At 46.4% G+C, this 19,726-nt stretch overlaps 7 protein-coding genes across 7 annotated transcripts; 3 read left to right on the top strand and 4 right to left on the bottom strand.

Moving 5' to 3' along the window:
• Positions 1–858: 858 nt before the first annotated feature.
• On the bottom strand, positions 859–1,536 carry ATNIH1004_010976 (glutathione S-transferase family protein; the record flags this gene model as incomplete). Its single annotated transcript, XM_033575543.1, has 1 exon — positions 859–1,536. The coding sequence occupies one exon, from the start codon at positions 1,534–1,536 to the stop codon at positions 859–861; it is 678 nt and encodes a 225-aa protein (XP_033421398.1).
• A 1,281-nt stretch (positions 1,537–2,817) lies between these two features.
• ATNIH1004_010975 (uncharacterized protein) lies at positions 2,818–3,339 on the bottom strand (the record flags this gene model as incomplete). Its single annotated transcript, XM_033575542.1, has 1 exon — positions 2,818–3,339. The coding sequence occupies one exon, from the start codon at positions 3,337–3,339 to the stop codon at positions 2,818–2,820; it is 522 nt and encodes a 173-aa protein (XP_033421397.1).
• Positions 3,340–4,382: 1,043 nt separating this feature from the next.
• On the bottom strand, positions 4,383–5,611 carry ATNIH1004_010974 (uncharacterized protein; the record flags this gene model as incomplete). Its single annotated transcript, XM_033575541.1, has 2 exons — positions 4,383–5,205; positions 5,274–5,611. 2 exons carry the CDS (start codon positions 5,609–5,611, stop codon positions 4,383–4,385), a joined length of 1,161 nt encoding a protein of 386 aa, XP_033421396.1.
• A 1,054-nt stretch (positions 5,612–6,665) lies between these two features.
• On the bottom strand, positions 6,666–7,823 carry ATNIH1004_010973 (serine hydrolase domain-containing protein; the record flags this gene model as incomplete). The annotated part of the gene is made up of 1 exon (XM_033575540.1): positions 6,666–7,823. One exon carries the CDS (start codon positions 7,821–7,823, stop codon positions 6,666–6,668), a length of 1,158 nt encoding a protein of 385 aa, XP_033421395.1.
• A 771-nt stretch (positions 7,824–8,594) lies between these two features.
• Positions 8,595–9,417, top strand: ATNIH1004_010972 (Gfo/Idh/MocA family protein; the record flags this gene model as incomplete). Its single annotated transcript, XM_033575539.1, has 4 exons — positions 8,595–8,603; positions 8,683–8,719; positions 8,784–9,123; positions 9,351–9,417. 4 exons carry the CDS (start codon positions 8,595–8,597, stop codon positions 9,415–9,417), a joined length of 453 nt encoding a protein of 150 aa, XP_033421394.1.
• A 6,072-nt stretch (positions 9,418–15,489) lies between these two features.
• ATNIH1004_010971 (uncharacterized protein) lies at positions 15,490–16,061 on the top strand (the record flags this gene model as incomplete). Its single annotated transcript, XM_033575538.1, has 2 exons — positions 15,490–15,702; positions 15,753–16,061. The coding sequence occupies 2 exons, from the start codon at positions 15,490–15,492 to the stop codon at positions 16,059–16,061; spliced, it is 522 nt and encodes a 173-aa protein (XP_033421393.1).
• Positions 16,062–17,486: 1,425 nt separating this feature from the next.
• Positions 17,487–19,414, top strand: ATNIH1004_010970 (NCS2 family permease; the record flags this gene model as incomplete). Its single annotated transcript, XM_033575537.1, has 4 exons — positions 17,487–17,576; positions 17,666–18,586; positions 18,639–18,743; positions 18,797–19,414. 4 exons carry the CDS (start codon positions 17,487–17,489, stop codon positions 19,412–19,414), a joined length of 1,734 nt encoding a protein of 577 aa, XP_033421392.1.
• Positions 19,415–19,726: the final 312 nt, after the last annotated feature.

The raw sequence follows: 19,726 nt of genomic DNA, 5'->3' as shown, positions 1-19,726 counted from the left end.
GGCAGGCTCGATATCGAATAATGACGGATGCAGGTGATAAACAACCATATAGATCTGTTGAAGTGGCATACGGAGGTCCTTAGGGAGACTAACACACACGGAGGAAATGGATTAGATAGTATTTCTCTCAAAAAAGGCGATGGGACAAACCATAATTTCTGCCACGGTAGCCGAATGAGGCAAAACAGCAACAATGAAAAGTGCTTTGTGGAGATCGCTTAGTTAAAGCTTCGATACATCATTTTCTCGCATTCAGCAAGCGGTGAGTCTTCCACTTGTCACGTGGATGACAGATCATCTGGGAATCCTTGTCTTTCTGGTTTGTTTTTTTTTTTTTTTTGTTTGTTTGTTTTTGTTTTGTTGTTGTTTTTGTTTTTACTCCCTCCTTGAGGAAGATTTCCCTTGGCCATCTACTTCTTTTTGATTATACACATGCCTACATTGTATGTTTATAATCATATTTCGTTTCCCCAACGCTAGCTATATAATCCTTCTCGGTCTCCCAACGTAATCCCATGTTGGAGCAAGCGCTCGACACGATACCATGAAGCAGAGGTATAGCACCTACAGTATTTCCATTTAACAAAGATCTACTCTGTAGTATATCACTTCTGAAAACATCCATATCTTAGCTCGGTGATCCTCATATGGAAATATATGGACCCGAGCGCCTAGCGCCTGGGCATCCTGTGGGGTATTTCCCCTGAGGACTTGCCCCTATTCCTAGAGGAGAGTGTGCGTTCATCAAGTAGGGTTCGACGCAATATAGATTCTATCAATGCGGTCCTTAGTAGGCTATAGTGTTTTTCTGCCCCCTTTCCCCTGAATCATAGTGGTCGCATCGAGATCGTTTCATCCTCAAAGTACGCTCCGTTGGGGAGAATTCGCTACAAGCAGGGGCTCGAACCCAGGGTCTCCTTTCTCCATTGCGCGAAGATATGCGTCACGCCGACCAACACGCTGGAGATATGAAACAATATTCGGATACACATCAAAATTATACGGCGCGAACAACCTCCCAGTGGTCAGGGGAAATAGGAGCATGATGTCGGCTGCAGTAAACTGGTTCCCAGCAACGTATGAAAACCTGCCTAATTGCTTCTCCAGAGCAGACAAACTGCGATCAAATCGTTCCTGGTTGATATTGGGCCGTGAATCTTTCTGAGGCTTTTTAGAATACTGGCCCATCATGATCCCCATAAAAGCAGGCACGAGGCTTCCGTTGGTATGGTGCAGCCAGAAAATGTAGTCCGCGTAGTTTGGGTGGTTTGGCTGCAAGACCAATCGCCCATTGCCGTATTTGCTGAGAATATACTCGAAAATGGCATTCGACTCTGCGAGAATAACTGGCCCATCTTCAATTACCGGAGCGGTGCCTGCGGGATGGAGCTGTCGATACTCCTTGGGCGCGAGAAGGAAGGGAGGTTGTCGATTGTAGCTTTTCAGTTCATAGGGAAGGCCTAGTTCCTCACAGAGCCAGATTACTCGCTCGGATTGCGAGCGACGGAGATGGTGAATGATGATTTTGCTTGTCATATTTGCAATTGGTATGTTTCTGGTGCCAGAGCTATCAAATATACCTATATTCCGAAGAATCCGATTCTTAGTATGCAGTTGCACGATGAATGAGCTCCAGAGTCAGCAATGCGTTGAATGTGGATTTTATGAATTATGCACTAGTTCTGGCATGATGTCATTTCATAAATCTGCTACATTAACTGTGCACAATGCATTTGTGTTTGCCAAGATATAGAGATAAAAGTAGTTGTCTGTTCAAGCTCGGCAATTATGCTTACTTAGCATAGGCATGAACTAATATTACTTTATTTCCTCTTCGCTGCATATTATCAGTCCAGTTGAAAGAATAAGTGAATTACAGGGCCACATAAACAAAGCTATCATTGACCTAATATTTCCAGGCAGGGATCACTAGAGACAAATGAAAAATTACCGCTTTGGGCATTTACAGCAGTTGAAGGCTTTTCAGCATTTTACTTAAGAAACTACTGTACTATCGCTTTGCGCTTTTCTTGAAAGTGTTGTTGTGTGGCCATTCCGGGATGCACTTAAGTCTTGCCTGATTTGATAAACGATCTACATAGCAAAGAATACTGATTATAGGACCATGACTAATTAGTAGGGGATAAAGAAGGGTGAAAGGAACTAAAGTAACATATAGTGGAGATAGTACATTATTTGAGAGATTTAAAATCACTTAGAGACAAGCCGTAGTGAGGATAGCTATCTCCTAGTAGTTTGTTCTCAATGTACTGTCGGGTAGAATGCGTACATAAATGCTGGCTTCTGCTGAAAGAACCACATTCATCTGGTGTAAGCCATCCAGGTTCCTTGTACCTTTTCACTAGGTCCTTGAGGAGCTTATACCCTAGACCTCTATAAGGAGACATAGGCCTCGGTGACAGTGACCATGAATGCATGTGCTTCAGTAGAGTTCCTGCTTGCATTGAGCTGCATGCATTCCCGCATGCTTCTTTACCTTCAAGTAAGTTTTGAAGTCTATCATACAACGGAACTATAATACTCTCGATCAATTCCCGCCTTTTCTTGTTGATTGTATCTGTAAGTATAGTTAGCGATGCCTGTTGAGAAAGAAAAAGCTACAGAAAGTACTACCTAGTACTGTGGTAGGGATCGGAAGCCCCAGTGATATGAAAAGACAATCACCCTCCGATACTGCAGCCAATGTTGCTTGGGAGAATTTTGATTCTGCACCAAAAAACCATGACACCCATATCCATAAAGTCAAGGTACGAGCTCCGCGAAAGGGCTCTGTTAAGGCGTTCATCCACATCTCCACTATAATTCTATGGACTCAATGCATTGATAGTAATCCACTATGACAGAAATTTTGGCTAGAAGTTCGAGACTAACTTTTCGAGGGATCTCACGTTGCCGGCAGTGTAAGACATTTAGCAGGATCAAGAGTGCTTCGCTGTCCCATTTTTCGACTTGAATCTCAACTGATCCTTTGCTTTGGAGGGTATCAGTTTCTTTCCATCCACATGTGAGACTCTTTTTAAAAACGGGTGAGGCGACCATCAAGTGCTTCGCGGAAACCCGGTAACGTATCTCTTTATCTTTGGCAGAGTTGTATATTTCGTCGGCATCTGCGTTATCACTATTTGATCCCTCTTTTGCGACTCGCTCACTAGTACCGTTGGCTTGTGATGTTACAGAGGCTTCGTTTCCTTTGTGGCCTGTTGGTTCTTTATTCTCATCGTCCCAGACTGCAAATGGGGCGTCAGGGTTCTGGAGAATGATGGTCACCACTCCATCAGGATCGATCACATGTGTTGGTTCACTTATTGCTTTGGACATTGGGAGTACCAATACTGCCGCAATAATATCCAAATAATGAACTGCCGAAGCCAGGAAAGATACCATGAAGAGATCATACAGCTCTAGAAGATCAAAAAACCTTGAGGAGTTACCTTGAGGAGTTAGCTCGGGTCTACAGTCAAAAACCTTTTCAAGGTGGCTGTCAACAATTGATTATTCAGCATCTTAGTCAAATGTTATGGATGATACAAAAAACATCATCGGATCGAGTTTATTTCCCAGATTTAGTTAGCTTACATTGTTCCTTTATTTAATCACCCTGTGTCCTGTATAACGCGACGTTTGTTAGCTTTAGTTGAATCAGAGACCGTCCTGTAACGCTATTGAGGATCGATACTTGCGGATACGCGTATTAGTAGCCAATTCTACAATGTTAATGCTCCGCTTGCTAACGCCATAAATACATTGTTCCTAAGAGATTCTACTTACTTCTAATGTCCTGGCTTTCTTTCGTCTTAATAACTGAGACTAACTAGAGGTCTGGTGTACACAGTCAGGACACATATTATTGTCGCTCAGTCGTGCCTGATAAAGTGAGTGCACAGGTTGAGTCGTTGAGGTAGCACCGAGAAAATTAATGTCGGCCAGCTGAATACGCGTACCGATGCCAAGGCCATTGCTCCTTCTCGTTCTAGTAGGTGAGCAGTGCCTCCCTGAAGTCGTGCGAACTGGATGAGCAGATGAACAGTTGGGGGTGAGCGTCGCGCGACTGGCCCACTGGGTACCTGATTAGTAGGCAATATGAAAAAGCCCGGAAAAATTCGAGATTTAGGAATGGAAATAAATATTCATGGTACGGAGTAGAGCAGGAGAAAACTAAATCCAGAGAAGTTTATTCTGTTTTACCAAATTACATTTTAAAGTTGTCCTAATTAAACAATTTGGTTCTTCTGAAGAAATTCCGAGGAACTAAACAAGCGACAATCTTTTCCGAAGTCTTCGTTCCGTCACATTCTATCTCATTAAATCGCAAATATCCAGCTATCGCAGTGCCCATCGTAATCAATCAATTCGATGTTCATTTACGATGTCTTCTTCTGCTTCGACGCCTCCCTCTTCAACCCACCCAGCTCGTTGAACACTAGCTCGTCCCTCTCCCAAATCAACTCCACCGCTGTACCCACTGGGCCCGCAAACACGGTCAATAACGCCGTCTTCACGACCAGTCCAAACCACCCCACCTTTCCATACACACTCAGATGAGCCGACTTATATAGACTAATGGCCCAGACCAAAACTCCAGCTGACCCTATCAGATAGTCCCATCGCAGGAACGCGTGAACACCCTGCCCGACACTTTGGACCTGCAGGGCTGGGGAAGCCCACGGCAGAGGGATATCATATACATTGAGCGGATGGAGCGTGGTGCGGAACCGTTCCTCGAATAGGGCAGGGGCCGCGACCGTGGCGAGGGATACAATCCATGAGACAAGATGGGAGATGGCCGCGTTCGCGAACGCGAACGCGTAGACGCGACGGAGCGCGCGCAGAGTGGCGCGGCCACCTTCGATAGAATAATCGTTGCTGACGAATGGGCTAAAGAGGACATTCGCGATAGTTAAGAGAATCGCGACGTATGCGGGCCAGGGCTGCCAAATAGCAATGAAGATCTGCTTAAGGTCGGCAGTAACATGCTCTGATTCGGGGAGGATCATCAGCGTCGAGGGGACTATGTAGCCGATGATGAAGACAAAAGGGATCGCGTTGAGGACTGCGCGCGGGATACGGATATTATCGGGCGTGGGCTTGCGGACGCTGATGGAGGAGAGCAACTGCACGAAGCAGTAGAGCGGGGTTGCGAAAGCGAAGGTGAGGACTTGAGCTGTCAAGCCAAAGATCGCGGGACTGGTCAAATTATCATCAGTATTGGGAACGGATTCGGCAGGGACATATACATGATGGGAAGTGCTTACAAGGCGGGTAATGTCCAGATATTCCCCCGTCGCCAGGATTCCAAAGTTACCAGGACCCAGGCGGAACCAAATGTCCCTGAAAAGCCAAGGGAATGCAAAGTAAGAGCTTCATTGTTCCCATCCGTAGTAGGCCAGAAGAAGACCGTCAACGCAGTGAGCAGCTCATCCAGCTTCTCAACACCTGTGTAGGTCGTGCGAAGAGGCTGGTTGCTACCAGGGAGGGTTTTCGACTCAATGGACTGCAAAGCAAGGCGATGCAGGCCGTTGATCTCGCCAAAGTAAAAGATGGCGTAGAAGACTGAAAGGCAGAGAGCGGGGAGGACGAGTTTGGCGACCATGATTGCAGGATAGACTGAGGCTTAACTCCTCAGTAGGGTTGGGGATTGCATGCCAGCAAGACTTATATTTATTTATATTCCGGGGCAGCAGAACATTCCATCCGTTGATCCATGGACATCCGAACGATAATCATGATCGCCTGCCGGAAGGGGAAAGGGTTGCGAAGAAATGCGGAGGAATCGCAGTCGATCCCCCCGGTTCATGGGGATGCAGCCGAGGTAGGTATCTTGGACCTGGGAATGGGATATCCTTCACATGGATGTTTCTTTCTACTCTATATACTAATCATGCAGGCTGGTGTTTCCTGGATCATCCGCGCATCCTCAAACTTGTGATTCAATATTCTGTCGAGTTGCCGAAAGCTTGGCGGTCACATGGGATCTATTGTACTCTATACTCCGGTTCCAAACTGCAATGATGATCTCATTGATCTATAGGCTACATCTCTATCTAGATACAGTTACCTGAGTGGGCATGACGGATGTGGCTTCAGGATCCAGAAATATGGCATCCTAGCATGGCTAGCGGCATCGAGTTAACTTCGTCCTCCACCGGCACCAACAGTCCGCACTGCAATAAAACCACGACATCGGCCATCAATACTATCCAGAACTTATTCTGATTCCTCTTATCACTCGCATATTCACTCCAGATCTGTGCTTGATAACAGCAGCAAATGTAGAGCGACTTTTTCATCTTCTGGATGTAGGCTCTCCGTAGAATCAAATGAGCCCCGATATACTCCTGCTGCATTTTTGGAGGTGGTACATTGAAAACCATCCATCTGTCGAGATAGTGCAGTAGTGTTTCACCATGATATCGAGGACTTTACAGTGGGAGCACCAGGCTGAAGAAGGCAAATGTCACACAGCAAAGTGCAAACCTGTCTCACAACAGGGACAGATGTTTACGATGTGGAAGGACTAGGTGACGAAAGCATACCAACATTTTTCAAGGAAATTCTCACTATGAGGGCACATGTAATGAGGATCAATCATAGAGTGATGTACTCGTAAGTGTATTGACTATATACATTGGACATACCATGCCTATCTACAGCTTGGATTTATATTTATCATAAGCCGCATAAATCGCTCGCACATACTTGACTGTATTGGGGTTTCCCAGCGTGCCCATGACCATCTTATTCATGGCGTACGTGATCGTCATCTTACGATCCTGATCCATGATAGCAAACGAACCACCATAACCTCCCCAGTAACAGACGCGACCGTCTGGGATCCAGTCCATGGACTTATTTGCCTCTCCCGGAGGCAACCCAAATCCCATTCCAAACCGAACAAAGAACCCCAGAGCCAGATCTACCCCACTAATCTGTTCTTGGAAGATCAGATCGGTCGTCTCGGGCGACAAGAACCGGGTTCCATCCACAGCTCCATTCAAGGACACAATCGACAGGATGCGGTTGAACCCGCGAGCGTTAGAGAATCCCATCATGGAGCCCACACCTCCTCGTCGAAATTCCTGCGTTTCGCACTGCTCCGAGGACATGGCCTTCACATTCCGAAACGCGCGCAGCGCGATCGTGTCTCCCTCTGGGAGGTCAAATGGTGGAATGCAATCCATTTGACCGATGCGCGTCCACAGGTCCTCTGGCACGGGGAGATAGAAATCAGCGTCACGAGGACCAGCCAGTTCCTCTCGGATGAACTCGCCCAGGGACTGGCCCGTAACGCGACAGACTAGTTCCCCGAGGAGATAGCCCTGGCTTATGGCATGATATCCAGACGCAGTGCCGGGGGTCCACCAGGGCCGTTGCAGGGCGAGTTTCTTTGTCGCCTCGGGGATGTTATAGAGGGATTGAAGATCCTGAGGCGTATCCCAGGATGGTAGACCGGCGGTGTGACTAAGGAGGTGTCGAACTTGGATGTTCTCTTTACCGTTTACGGCAAATTCAGGCCAGTATTGGGCGACGGGCGCGTATAGATCGAGTACGCCGCGGTCTGCGAGTAATAATACTGCGACATATGTGATGGTCTTGGTGATGGACCATACCGGCACGATGGTGTCTTCCTTCCAGGGCTGAGTGCGGTCGCAGTCTGCGTGTCCTCCCCAGATATCGATCACGTTGCGTCCATCGATATTGACGCAGATGGAAGCTCCCAGCTCATCGCCCACATCGACCAGCTCCTTTAGGAGGTCGCTCACAGCGGAAAAGGCTGGATCACAGGTTCCCTGAATAGAAGTCATAGTGGCAGAGATCGCACAAGTAGGTATTTCCTAGAAAATGAGATGTCGCGAAGATCATCAAAGGAAGGACTTGATACTGATGATGGCAATAGAAGGCCACGTAATGAAATAATTGATGGCTATCTCTAAGCCCCCAGATGCTTCTGCTACCTTTATATCCTTGTATCAATTCAGGCAGCAGGGTCCGGTTTGTAAGCTCAACAGCCCCACAGCCTATCTCAATGATGACCAGTACTGAGTAGTAGTAAATCACTCGGTATGGGTAGTTTTTTCTTGGCACAATCTCAGACCCTTCATTGTCAAATAATATGGTTATACGAAGCAGGGATCATGTGATTAAGGAGGGGTCAAAAGGGCCCTCAACAAGCGAAAGAACAGGATAAGAACAACTATCATAAATTTAATCATCCATATAATCAAGAAGAGCCCAACCAGCTCAAATCATTCAAATGACCTTTTTACCAATCGTACTCTATTTCCTCTTCGGGACTAGCCGAATGTCTGGCATTAATTGACCTTCAGTCATTGGATGACTCATTGGTGTACTGTGTTTCATAACTAGCAAAAGTCGGGAGAAACTAGGTCGGTAGATCACGTCCCAAAATATAATGGATACAGGGGGCACAGGGAACTAACTCTATGCCAAAACATTTGTCGACTGCCCTGGGTGAAGGAAACCAGATATCGCTTTAAAGGAACTCCTGCGTCTGAGGCTCGAATCCAGCGCTCTGGACCAAAATTCTCAGAATTAGGAAAGAGTGTTTCGTTCATATGAACGAAGTAAGTGCCTATCCATCCAGATGTAATAATCGCTGCAGTTGCAGCCTAAGATCACAGTCGCGCAGAGGTATACGCCAAGAAACATAACATTCCTATCGTCCATTCCTCCTACAAAGGTAAGCAATATATGGCACCCTGATATAACTTCCCTTACAAGCAACATTTGCTTAACAACTACAGATCTTCTTAGCGACCCCTTGATTGATGCCATCTACATCGCCCTCCCCAACAGTCTCCACTTTAAATGGGCCCTGCACGCCATCCGCGCCGGCAAGCATGTCCTCCTGGAGAAGCTATCTTGTTTAAACAGTGAAGAAGCCTATGCACTATTTAACCACCCCTTAATCAAAGCGCTTGGTGCCCTTATTATCCTGGAAGTATTCCACTATCGCTTCCATCCTGCATGGCAGGTATTTCTGTCCTACATCCACGGTGATCCTACCGTGGGGCTAGTAAAACATGCTCTTGCACAGCAGTATCTTCCCAGGGGAATAGTCCCGATTACCGACATTCGCTGGCGGTATAATCTTTCCGGTGGCGCGATGACGGATTTTAGGACGTATTTTATAAACTGTCTATGTCAGATTCTGCGGGAGGAACCGAAAGAGGTGGTTAAGGCAGAAGGGAGGCGTGTGCCTTCCAGCTGTGGGCTGGACTATAATAAGTAAATTAACCAGGCAATAACGGCGACATACAGAACAGAGAGCGGTGCAACAGGAAAGCTGGTGGCTGATCTGGCTGTATCAGGAGGCTGGCCCTTACTTCCGGCTTCGTGGACGAAATGGCTACCCGGTTTCGGCTGGCCCAAGTGTGAGGCTGAGTTGGAAGAAAAGGAAGTAAAGGACCCGGAAGGTAAAATCTGCTCCGTCAAGCGGAAGGTAACTATCTGGAATCATCTCATGCCGAGTGTGTATCACCGTATTGATGTGGATAATATAATTATGATCCGGCGTACGGGGCTGGTTTGAGCACATGGAAGAGATCCAAATAACTTGTGTATAGTTGGCCATCTGATAATAAACAAGTGATTGTCGGGAAAGAGTGGTGGCCAAGCTATCTCTATTAACTGAATAAGTTTGTGAACAAGATCAAGGGGCGCAAGGGTTCGGGCGTCTGGGTTGATGGAGATGATAGCATCAGGCAGATGGAGGCTATTGATCGAACCTATGAAAAGGCTGGGATGAGACTACGACCAACAGCGAGTTTTGAGCTATAATGTATTAATAATATTTCTGGTCGTCGTGGTCGGACACGTGGGAGGCTTGCTCAGTATGCTGCGATTAATGGTCGAAGGACGAGATGCGGAAGTAGTTGTCTTTGGAGGAGAGATGTCTCCGGCCCTTTGTAGTCATGGTGCTGGACGCTTTTTAGTCGGAGATTCCTTGACATTATTCTTGTCCTTGGAAGCATCGGGGCAACTTACTGGAGTAGCAGCGGGTACATCTGATCCCACCACCCCTTCGGCTGGGGCAGGCTATTCATATTCCAAAAGCAAGGACTTCTTTGTCTTCTATGGCTTTCTGAACAAGATCTACTTCTTAAATTGGTAGGTTTTTATGGAAGTGCTTCAGAGTGGCACCGGTAATATATGTGCAGCTGGGAGGCAAACTATCCATGCTACTGGACGAGAAGTTCTCATGCAAATCCGTGATGTCAATTACTAATTACGTAACAGTGTTGAGAAGAGCAATAAAGCTATTTAAGGACGGGGCAGACTGACGGAGCACATGCCAATGCGAGAGGAAAAGAGTGCTAGTCGGCTGTTAAAACCGAAACTAAAACCAGCAGCCAGATGCACAGTTCTTACCTGATCGCAAGGGCAATAGCCTTCTAATAGCCGGCCTGGGCTCCCTGACATTGTTGCATCACCGCGGCGAGCAATGATTGAAGCATACGGTTTAGTTCGTAGTATATGGAATATACCTACTTGGATCACGTGTCATAGTCACATAACTTTAAGCTGAAGGTACAGCCACACAACTAGACCTAAGGCAACTCTATAACTAGACTCCATCAGGTAAACTATACCTATAGCTTTATATACGGAATTTATTCCGTAAACTCTTGCACCATGGCTGTTTCTCTCACAGCATTATTAACGGCGTACATAGTCTCCGCCATCTCTGCGCACATTTGCTCCAGTACATGACAGGAACTGCAGCATGAGGTTCGAGCTCTATTCACGATAGATAATTTCTTTGTTATAAGTCTGCATATAAAGAAATAAGCTCACTACTACAGAGCACGATTATAATACGGCTTCCAACCAACTCTACTACTTGAGGACTTGGAGATGGAATCTGGTTCGACAATCACACAAATTCTTTCAATCCAAGCGACGATAGCGAAGCAATTGCAAACCAGTCATCAAGCATACACCATCCAAGACCTGATCAGTTCTGTATCCATCGAGTCGACGGCAACACTAGCGCCCTTTTTACTACGGTCGAATACAAACCACCTCACAAACGTTCTGTTGAAAACCTATTAAATAGCAAGCCCACTAACGTTTCCAATATGCTTTCCATATGCGGATGATTTCTTGATTAAGTGGTTTCGCGGCTTTGATCCTGTGTCTACAATGACATTATGTATTACAAGTAATTAGATGAGCTAGTCCTGCCTGGCATTTTGACACCACTCCGGAACAATTAGAAATTCCTTTAAGAAAGCACTTTCTATTAAGGATAACAAAGAAATCAATAACCGCGAACTTCTTAAGGAGATTGAGGATGGTCTTCGAAAGCTTGAGCTTTTAAATTATATTCAAGATATCATGGATATAAACCAGTTCTTAAATCCCTTTAATAAGCAGGCTTCGGATAGCCTTATGGACATTGATAGCATTGTTTAAAGCCAAATTTATACTGCACCTGATGGCAATGGAGACAGTGATAATAATATACCTAAGCTTATTTCACCTTCTGAGGCTCTTGAGGGCTTCTACAAGCTCCGTCTCTTTGAATAGCAACAAGTTGATGCAGATAAAGGCTTTATTCTGCAACTTATACAAAATGAAAGGGACATTATTAAGAAGAGACATCAAGTCAGCAGCAGACTGATATCCGGTCATTTTTTGCATAAGAGATATGCGCATTTAGACAGCTTAAGTAGATAAAATTATATAAAAATGCATGTTTTAGTACTATTTTCAGTATACGCAATCCCCCGGTATAAGCAATTTCGGAGGCGTACCAAATTAATTACCTATATCGGGGGTTTACTTTAATATTGTATTCGTAATTCTGTACATACTTTAACGAATTCAATCTAACTGTGCTAAGGCTTTGCACAAATACCAATTTCTTAGCCCCACAGGCAAGATATCCTTTCACACTCACTCCTATCTTCTGAAATCGGATTCAAACTCGTTTATTGTTGTTCGAACTGGGCATGGATAACAGCTGGCCTATTTTTGTTTAGTGTATAGGAGCCTAGTATTGCGTACATAAGGTGTATCTTACCAAATGGGTGTCGAAACCGGACCAGAATCCCATAGAATCAGCCGGATATGTATAGACTCGGCCAGAATCCTTTAGTCGGATTTCCAAACGAACGTCAGCATCGCACATCTTGCTGTATTCGTACACTTTCCTCACGATGCTCGCCCTCTATCTATCTCTCCTCAGCCAGTAGGATTTCTTCGACGACCCTGAAGCCCTCTGTACCCTCCGTCTGTCAAAAGTTTCAGTACATTATCTTGAAGGGCTCAACCAAAAAGGACCAAAAAAGAACGGTATTTAAAAGATAATAGCATCCTACTTCCTAGGAAACAAAGTATGTATACTTGCTTTATAGATGGCATATTGATAAAATAGCAATTGATAGTTCTTGTTCAACTATAGTAATGAGTGCCCAGTAAAGTGAAGTGCATTTTAATGTCCAAAAACAAGGGTATGTTCATACATGCCTAGGCCAACTTTTACGTCCATCTTATTTTAGGATATCATAGAGTAGAGGGGGACTAAAGAAATAAACACTCAAAAAAGCATGTGGGTATTGATCGTTAATACTCTGGACCACATTGAAGTTTCTAAGGGATCAATGACGAAAACACTCGATGTTTAACACTGGCAGAATTTACATATCTAAGGGGGGGCACCGTGAGTTGGTTCGTGAATTAAACCTATCACTTTATATCTGTCCACAAATTATTATGGAGGGCAAGTCTTCCGAGGTCTACCAAATGAAGTTCAGGTATTTACACTCACCTCCAGTGCCGACAAATAGCCACAAAATGATCTAAACGTTCAACAGATGCCAAATATTTAGTTAAAAAATTACAAGGAAAATTTGTTCAGGCAACACTAGCAATTTGTGCTATGGCTTCTTCTTTCTTAACGTTCTTCCCCAAATCAACAATCGAGTCTGGACAGCCGAAGGAATCTGAAGAGCTCAAACGCCCACCTCGTATTCAGCTTGTACTGAACACTTATCTCTTATTTTAAACGCTACAATTAACCAGATCTGTTTTATTAACGTCTAATCTTACCTAGTCACAGGCACCTTAACTTCTCCCAACATGGTGAAAACTCGTCTGAGTAATCAATTTTCCTCCCTGGTATTATGTACACTTTTAATAGTAGGGAAGTGAAATGGAGATCCAAGAAAATAGAAATAATTTGAACGTGAACTAGATCTGGCCGAACGTTTATTGATGATATTAAAAATAATGGCGATAAGCCGGGGCCCTATCCTCTAATAAAACAGTATTTGGACGCTCGATCATATATTCTTTTACAAAGGGGATTAATTTAGGGACAAGAACTTCCTAACTAATAGAAAGTAGTTAGATAATATATAAACTGTTGGAAATCAGGATGCCTAAGGCACCTTCGTATATCCTAGTCCCGCAGCGATCTGATATATCACATTCAGGGGCTAAGGGACATGTAGACATGAGGAAGCGTTTGTCTACGCTCTCTCGTAGATAGATGAAGATACTCACCAAGTGATACTAGATTGCACAATAGTTTCAATATACTATCCAGTCACCGCTATCCTAGCACCTCAAAACATAGCTTCTTCCCCGAGATTTTCAACATAAACTTTATAAAAAAAGAAAACAAAATCTTATAATATCGAAACTAGTTAATTCCACCCTTCGAATCTCTCTCTAAGCGGCCATTTTTCTTCGTAAATCTCCATGCTGGCTTTCTACCTGGAGTTTTACCTTCACGAAGCTTTATTCAAGTTATTGGGTTAATAAGCTCCCATTCTTCTTGTTTTAAAGGTCTAACTCGTTATTTAAAGCTTTAATCTCCTTTGTTGCCTTTCTTTTTTGTTGTGCAGTTTCTGGTTTCTATATATAAATAGGGCCTTTTTTATTATAAGAAAAGCATCCCTATACTATAAAATCAGAGTTTCCTTTCCAACAGCGGCGTATACAAGATATATCACAAACTTTATTTTTTGTATGCCATATTCTTAAGCCTCCGCGTTGCTGACCAAGACAGATTTTGTTTGTAAAGATCACATTTTTCTATTCTTTAAGCGTCCAATTTTTATAGGCAAGGCAAAACTCTAAGCGCCTTTTTTTTTTGTTCGTCAGTAAGGCCAGGTTTGGTAGTAGGTTTAACAGAATAAAACCCAATCGGGTAAGAATACGCCAAACAGAAGAGGTAGAAATAGAGGCTTTAAATACAAGAATCTCACAAGATTTTTCACGTCTATTCCGGTCCTTCTTAACCGATTTAATAATAGATTTTTCAGTATCTTTAGCCACTAGGGGCTGTCCTGATCGCTGCTTATCTTCCACATATTCAAGAAGGATCCGGGGGTTAATATCTGGGTTGAATCCACGCTCTTTTGCCTTTCAATTCTAAAACTGGATAGCTTGACGGGAGATATTGCGTGTAGATTCCGAAAACACGGTTCAGCGCGTATGTGGAGATCTGATTAAAAACGTCACGGAATATGACATATGGCAGTAGTCTCTGAGGCCGCTTAACTAGCTCGTCTGCATATTCCTGCTGAATTCCTTCTACTAGGCGTGATACTCTCCCCTCAACTGAGGATAGTACTGATAAAGATCACCCCGAGAAAATGATAAATCAAGCTTTAATAAACAGTGAGCTGCTTCGACACGGGACGTGGCTGTCTGACCAAAGTGCTGGTGCGTATTTGTATAGCACTGTACGAAGCAGATTGCTATATTGTAATTTAGCTACTCCTTTTGGACATAATTGATGAGGTTCTGCCAGTAAGGTCCAATATACTTGGCTTGAAAACTCGCCCATTCAGTTTTATATTCAGATACTGTAGGTGCGCGTCCTACCTCAAGCCAACAGAGAAGGATCTTTTGCCAGTCCTTGTTAAGACGCTTTTTAAACGTCTCTGGGTCTGTATTTTCATCAAGATATTAAAGCAGGGCGCGGTGGAGCAAGGGCTTAGCCTTACTAAGTAGATTCTTATTAATATGCCAGATGCAGAGTAAGATCTTAGTATAAGGTATAGCTATTTTCAGAGCATTTATAAGAGCTTTACCTTTGTCAATTATCACAACTACGCTCACCCGACGTCAAACCCATGTAAAGTTCTCGCGGATCGAGTGGTTCCGCGTTACTCACGAATCCACCGTCCGATCGAAGACAGGTCCGGCTATACGGGAGCAATGACTACTGCTCGACGGAGCGAAAGACTATCTGCCGATACTCCCTGATCCAGATAAATAATTGTGGAATTCGACGGCGAGGATGATTCGATACGTCCGCATAACTGGTCGACGCGGACTAATTATGTGAGGACAGCATGATTATCCCAGACAGTGTCCCCTCATGCTAACCGTCATATCCTGCGTCCTGGCCTATGTCACGTTCACTTCCTCGTTCGCCAGTGCCATTTTTCATCAACCGTGGGAGCAACCAGTGTCCAGTTTGGGGTCAGCATGGAGGTTACGACATTAGGCGTCACATTGTACGTGCTGGGGTTCGCCACCGGACCGACCTTCTGGGCGCCAGCATCGGAGTTGTATGGTCGAGGATGGCCCATGTTCCTCGGCTCCTTCGGATATAGCATCTTTACCATTGGTAAGACCACGGCCAAGGACCTCCAGACCATTATGTTGAGACGATTCTTTGAGGGGTGTCTTCGCCAATATGTACAATAACCGCATGCGGGGCGTGGCCATCGCCATGTTCGCCATGTCAGTGTCCGCTGGCCCCTTTGCATCGCTGTTCACGGGCTATCATCACGAATTACATGGGTTGGTGCTGGACCATGTACATTGCCTCCATCATGGGATTTTTAGGCCCCGTGCTGCTGCTGTTATTCTTTTTCAACGAAACCTATCCACCGGTTTTGTTGATAGAGAAGGCTGCCACCTTGCGACGTCAGACTTGTAATTGGGGCGTCCACGCCAAACAGGACGAGATTGAATTAGGCCTTAAAAAATTGGGGACGGTAAAAATTGGCCGCCCGCTTCGTATGCTCTTCACCGATCCGATGCAATTTTGGTGACTTTATACATGTACGCAACCCGGCGACAGCCTCGTTCGCTTTATATGACGCTCACGTGGTTCCGGGTCCTTCATCAATGGGCTGATGTACGCTCTGCTCGCGGCGTACCCCGTGGTACTCCAGAAATCCGTGGGGTGAACTTGGGAGTTGGTAGTTTTCCCTTCATTGGACTCATCATCCGGGAGGGGAGTCCCTGGGGGCGCCTTCACCCTGACTTAGGGCTTGTATGTCAAGAAGTTGGTCGCTAATAACAACATTCCCGTTTCAGAGTGGCGACTCCCCTCGCAGGTCGTCGGCGGTGTCGTTTTCACAATGGGACTCATCTGGTACGTTATATCTAAGTTTACATCTTCATGGCATGTGAACTGATCGCGTCATGTTCGGCTGGACTGGGTGGATGAAGTGCATTCACTGGATGGCTACCACAGCGTCCGGGGTCTTCATCGTATTCGGTATCTATGTGATCTTCCTGCAAGGTTTTAACTACCTAGGTCGACACCTGTCTACAATTGTGAGTGACGCTATCAACATCTGAGGATCGATACTGACGATCGGACGGTGCTGTTTCGGTGTTCGCCGCTAATACAATCCTACGATCGGTGGTGGGCGCCTATTTCCCACTGTTCTTGCGACAGATGTTTAACAATCTGGGAGTGCAATGGACAGGCACATTGCTGGGATGTCTGTCGGCCACTACGATTCCGATCCCTCTCGTGTTTATCATGTGGGGGCAGTCGTTGCGCCAGAAGCGCAGGTTCGCACCCACGGCAGCGGTATTCGGGGAGAAGTCGGAGTAGATTAGGAAGAGATACTGCGCAGGGGCATGTTTTTCATTGGAAACCTTGCAGGATTGGGGGAAAATTGTGTATAGAGTAGTAGAATATGTCCTGACAAGGTGCAAACGAGCAAACGAAAAGATGCCAGTCATTCGCCAAGCAGGCCCTAACATCAACAGAGGATAGTGGCGTGGCGGCTTATCTCCTTAGTATCTCATTAGTAGAATCGATCCCCATCATCTGCAGCGAGATAAGCACCACCGGAGAGATACGCAACGTCGTTATTATGCATCGGCGAGATCCGCACTTGGCTGCTGGCCGGAATTGGCGGACGCCTCGGCTTCGACCCACGGGCAGTCCAGCACACGAACCGTGAGTCCACTTGTTTTTGCAGTGCTGGGACTGGCTCGTTCGGCCTCCTGCCAAGATGTCACCCAGAGGAGCCACTGATAAGAAGGAATTTTTTTTCATCGGTCGCGTGGGCGAATAAAACTCAGAGAATTCCAGCTTTCCTTGCAGGCTTTTTTTTCCGTCGTTGCCTCCGGTCGTGCCTGCAGGCTTGCCGCCTCGCTCTGTTCTTTTCTTTTCTCGTCTCTTTCTCGTGTCTTTTTGTTCCTCGATTTATCGTTCTTCGTTGAATAGAGTCATCATGGGCTTTGGAGACTGGGTGCATCGCACCAACTACTCAGTGGCGCGGTCCCCAGTAGGAAGATGGTTTCGTCTGGAGAATTCGGGCCATGTAAGGGAGCTGCGATGCTTCATGACATGATTTGAACCTCAAACCCTCTCCCTCTGTGGAGAGGGGTCACTGACTCCCACTGTCAACAGCCCCAGGAGCGAAAAGGCAGCTATTTCTTCACCGAGATCCGTGCTGGCCTGGCCACATTCTTTGCTATGGCATACATTATCAGTGTGAATGCCAACATCACCTCTGACTCGGGCGGCACCTGCGTGTGTCCTCCGGAGAGCCTGGCCGATACCTGCAACACCAATACCGAATACCTTCTTTGCGTACAGGAAGTTAGACGCGATATCGTTACGGCCACCGCCGCTATTGCCGCCATGGGCACCTTCTTCATGGGTTTGCTGGCTAATCTCCCCGTCGCCCTGGCCCCCGGTATGGGTTTGAACGCTTATTTCGCCTATACCGTCGTGGGTCATCATGGATCCGGTATGATCCCCTACCGGTTAGCGTTGACAGCCGTGTTCGTGGAGGGTTTTGTCTTCCTGGGCTTAACATTGCTGGGAATCCGACAGTGGTTAGCCCGAGCCTTACCGGCCTCGATCAAGCTGGCCACGGGTACCGGGATAGGTTTGTACCTCACACTCATCGGACTGAGTTACAGTGCCGGAATCGGTCTGATAACGGGGGCGACAAATTCCCCCGTGGAACTGGCCGGATGCTCGTCAGCCATGCGGGACCCCGTCACAGGCATGTGTCCATCGAGTGACAAGATGCGCAATCCGACCATGTGGGTCGGTATCTTCTGCGGTGGCGTGCTGACGGCTATGTTGATGCTCTACCGCGTCAAGGGAGCGGTGATTATTGGTATTCTGCTCGTGTCGATCATCTCGTGGCCCCGTCCTACCCCCGTCACGTATTTCCCGCACACGGAGCTAGGTGATAGCATGTTTGACTTCTTCAAGAAAGTCGTAACCTTCCATCCCATTAAGCACACGCTGGTCGCGCAGGATTGGAATATCGGGGAACATGGGTCACAGTTTGGCCTGGCGTTTATTACATTCCTGGTAGGATTTTTGTTTTACATCTTCCTGTGGTTATGTTACTAACTATGGTTAGTATGTCGATATTCTGGACACCACCGGTACGCTGTACTCAATGGCTCGCTTTGCCGGAGCTATTGATGAGCGCACGCAGGACTTCGAAGGCAGTGCCATGGCCTACGTATGTTTTCCCTTTCACTTGTTCCGATTGGCTCATACTGATAGTTCTCCCAGATGGTGGATGCTATTTGTGTTTCCATTGGCTCCCTCTTCGGCACACCCCCCGTCACAGCTTTCGTCGAGAGTGGTGCAGGAATCTCCGAAGGTGGCAAGACCGGCCTCACCTCGTGCGTGACCGGGTTTTGCTTCTTCATAGCCGTCTTCTTTGCGCCTATCTTCGCCTCCATCCCGCCTTGGGCCACGGGTTGCACGCTCGTGATTGTGGGTGCCCTGATGTGCAAGGCGGCTGCCGAGATCAACTGGCGTTATTATGGGGACGCTATCCCGGCGTTCCTGACCATTGCCATCATGCCTTTTACCTACAGTATTGCCTATGGACTCATCGCCGGTATCCTCAGCTATGTCACATTGAACGTGGCTGTGTGGCTTGTCGAGAAGGGCACGCGCGGTTACCTTGTGCCAGCCAACAAAGATGAGAAGGATCCCTGGACATGGAGGCTTCCTGGTGGATTCTTTCCCCCATGGGTGCGCCGTGTTGCTCGTGGCAAGAAGGACTTCTGGAGGGCGGATGAGAACGAGTCGGTGGATCTTGGTGTCAGACCAGACGAATCGGTATCCTCGCAGGAGCAATACGTCGAGAAGAATATGGGAGGGAAAGGGTTCGCTGCCTGACCTAATTTGTATAATAATCAGCACTGTAGATAGACTGAACCCGCCGAAGATAGATACCAACCTTACCGAATGGTTCTAATGGCATATCAGTTCAATTTTATACTCCCGTGACTCGACATTTTGGGACATCACTGGGTTGGAGATCACTTCCGTCTAGCCAATCAGGGCCGCTCAAATGTGGTCGCACGGCCGCATACCGTACTGTCAGATACCATGCCTAATGAGGCAGTACTCGACCACTGTTTGGCTGTGACGTGTCACAAACACTGGTATTGCGAGTACATCAAACATGCGGGGAAGTCGTGTGCAATT

Source organism: Aspergillus tanneri (assembly GCF_003426965.1).
Source record: "Aspergillus tanneri strain NIH1004 chromosome Unknown AapTan_8_pilon_pilon_pilon, whole genome shotgun sequence".
NCBI classification, from domain to species: domain Eukaryota; kingdom Fungi; phylum Ascomycota; class Eurotiomycetes; order Eurotiales; family Aspergillaceae; genus Aspergillus; species Aspergillus tanneri.
The sequence above is the reverse complement of the archived record's forward strand: the minus strand, read 5'-3'. Positions and strand labels throughout refer to the sequence as shown.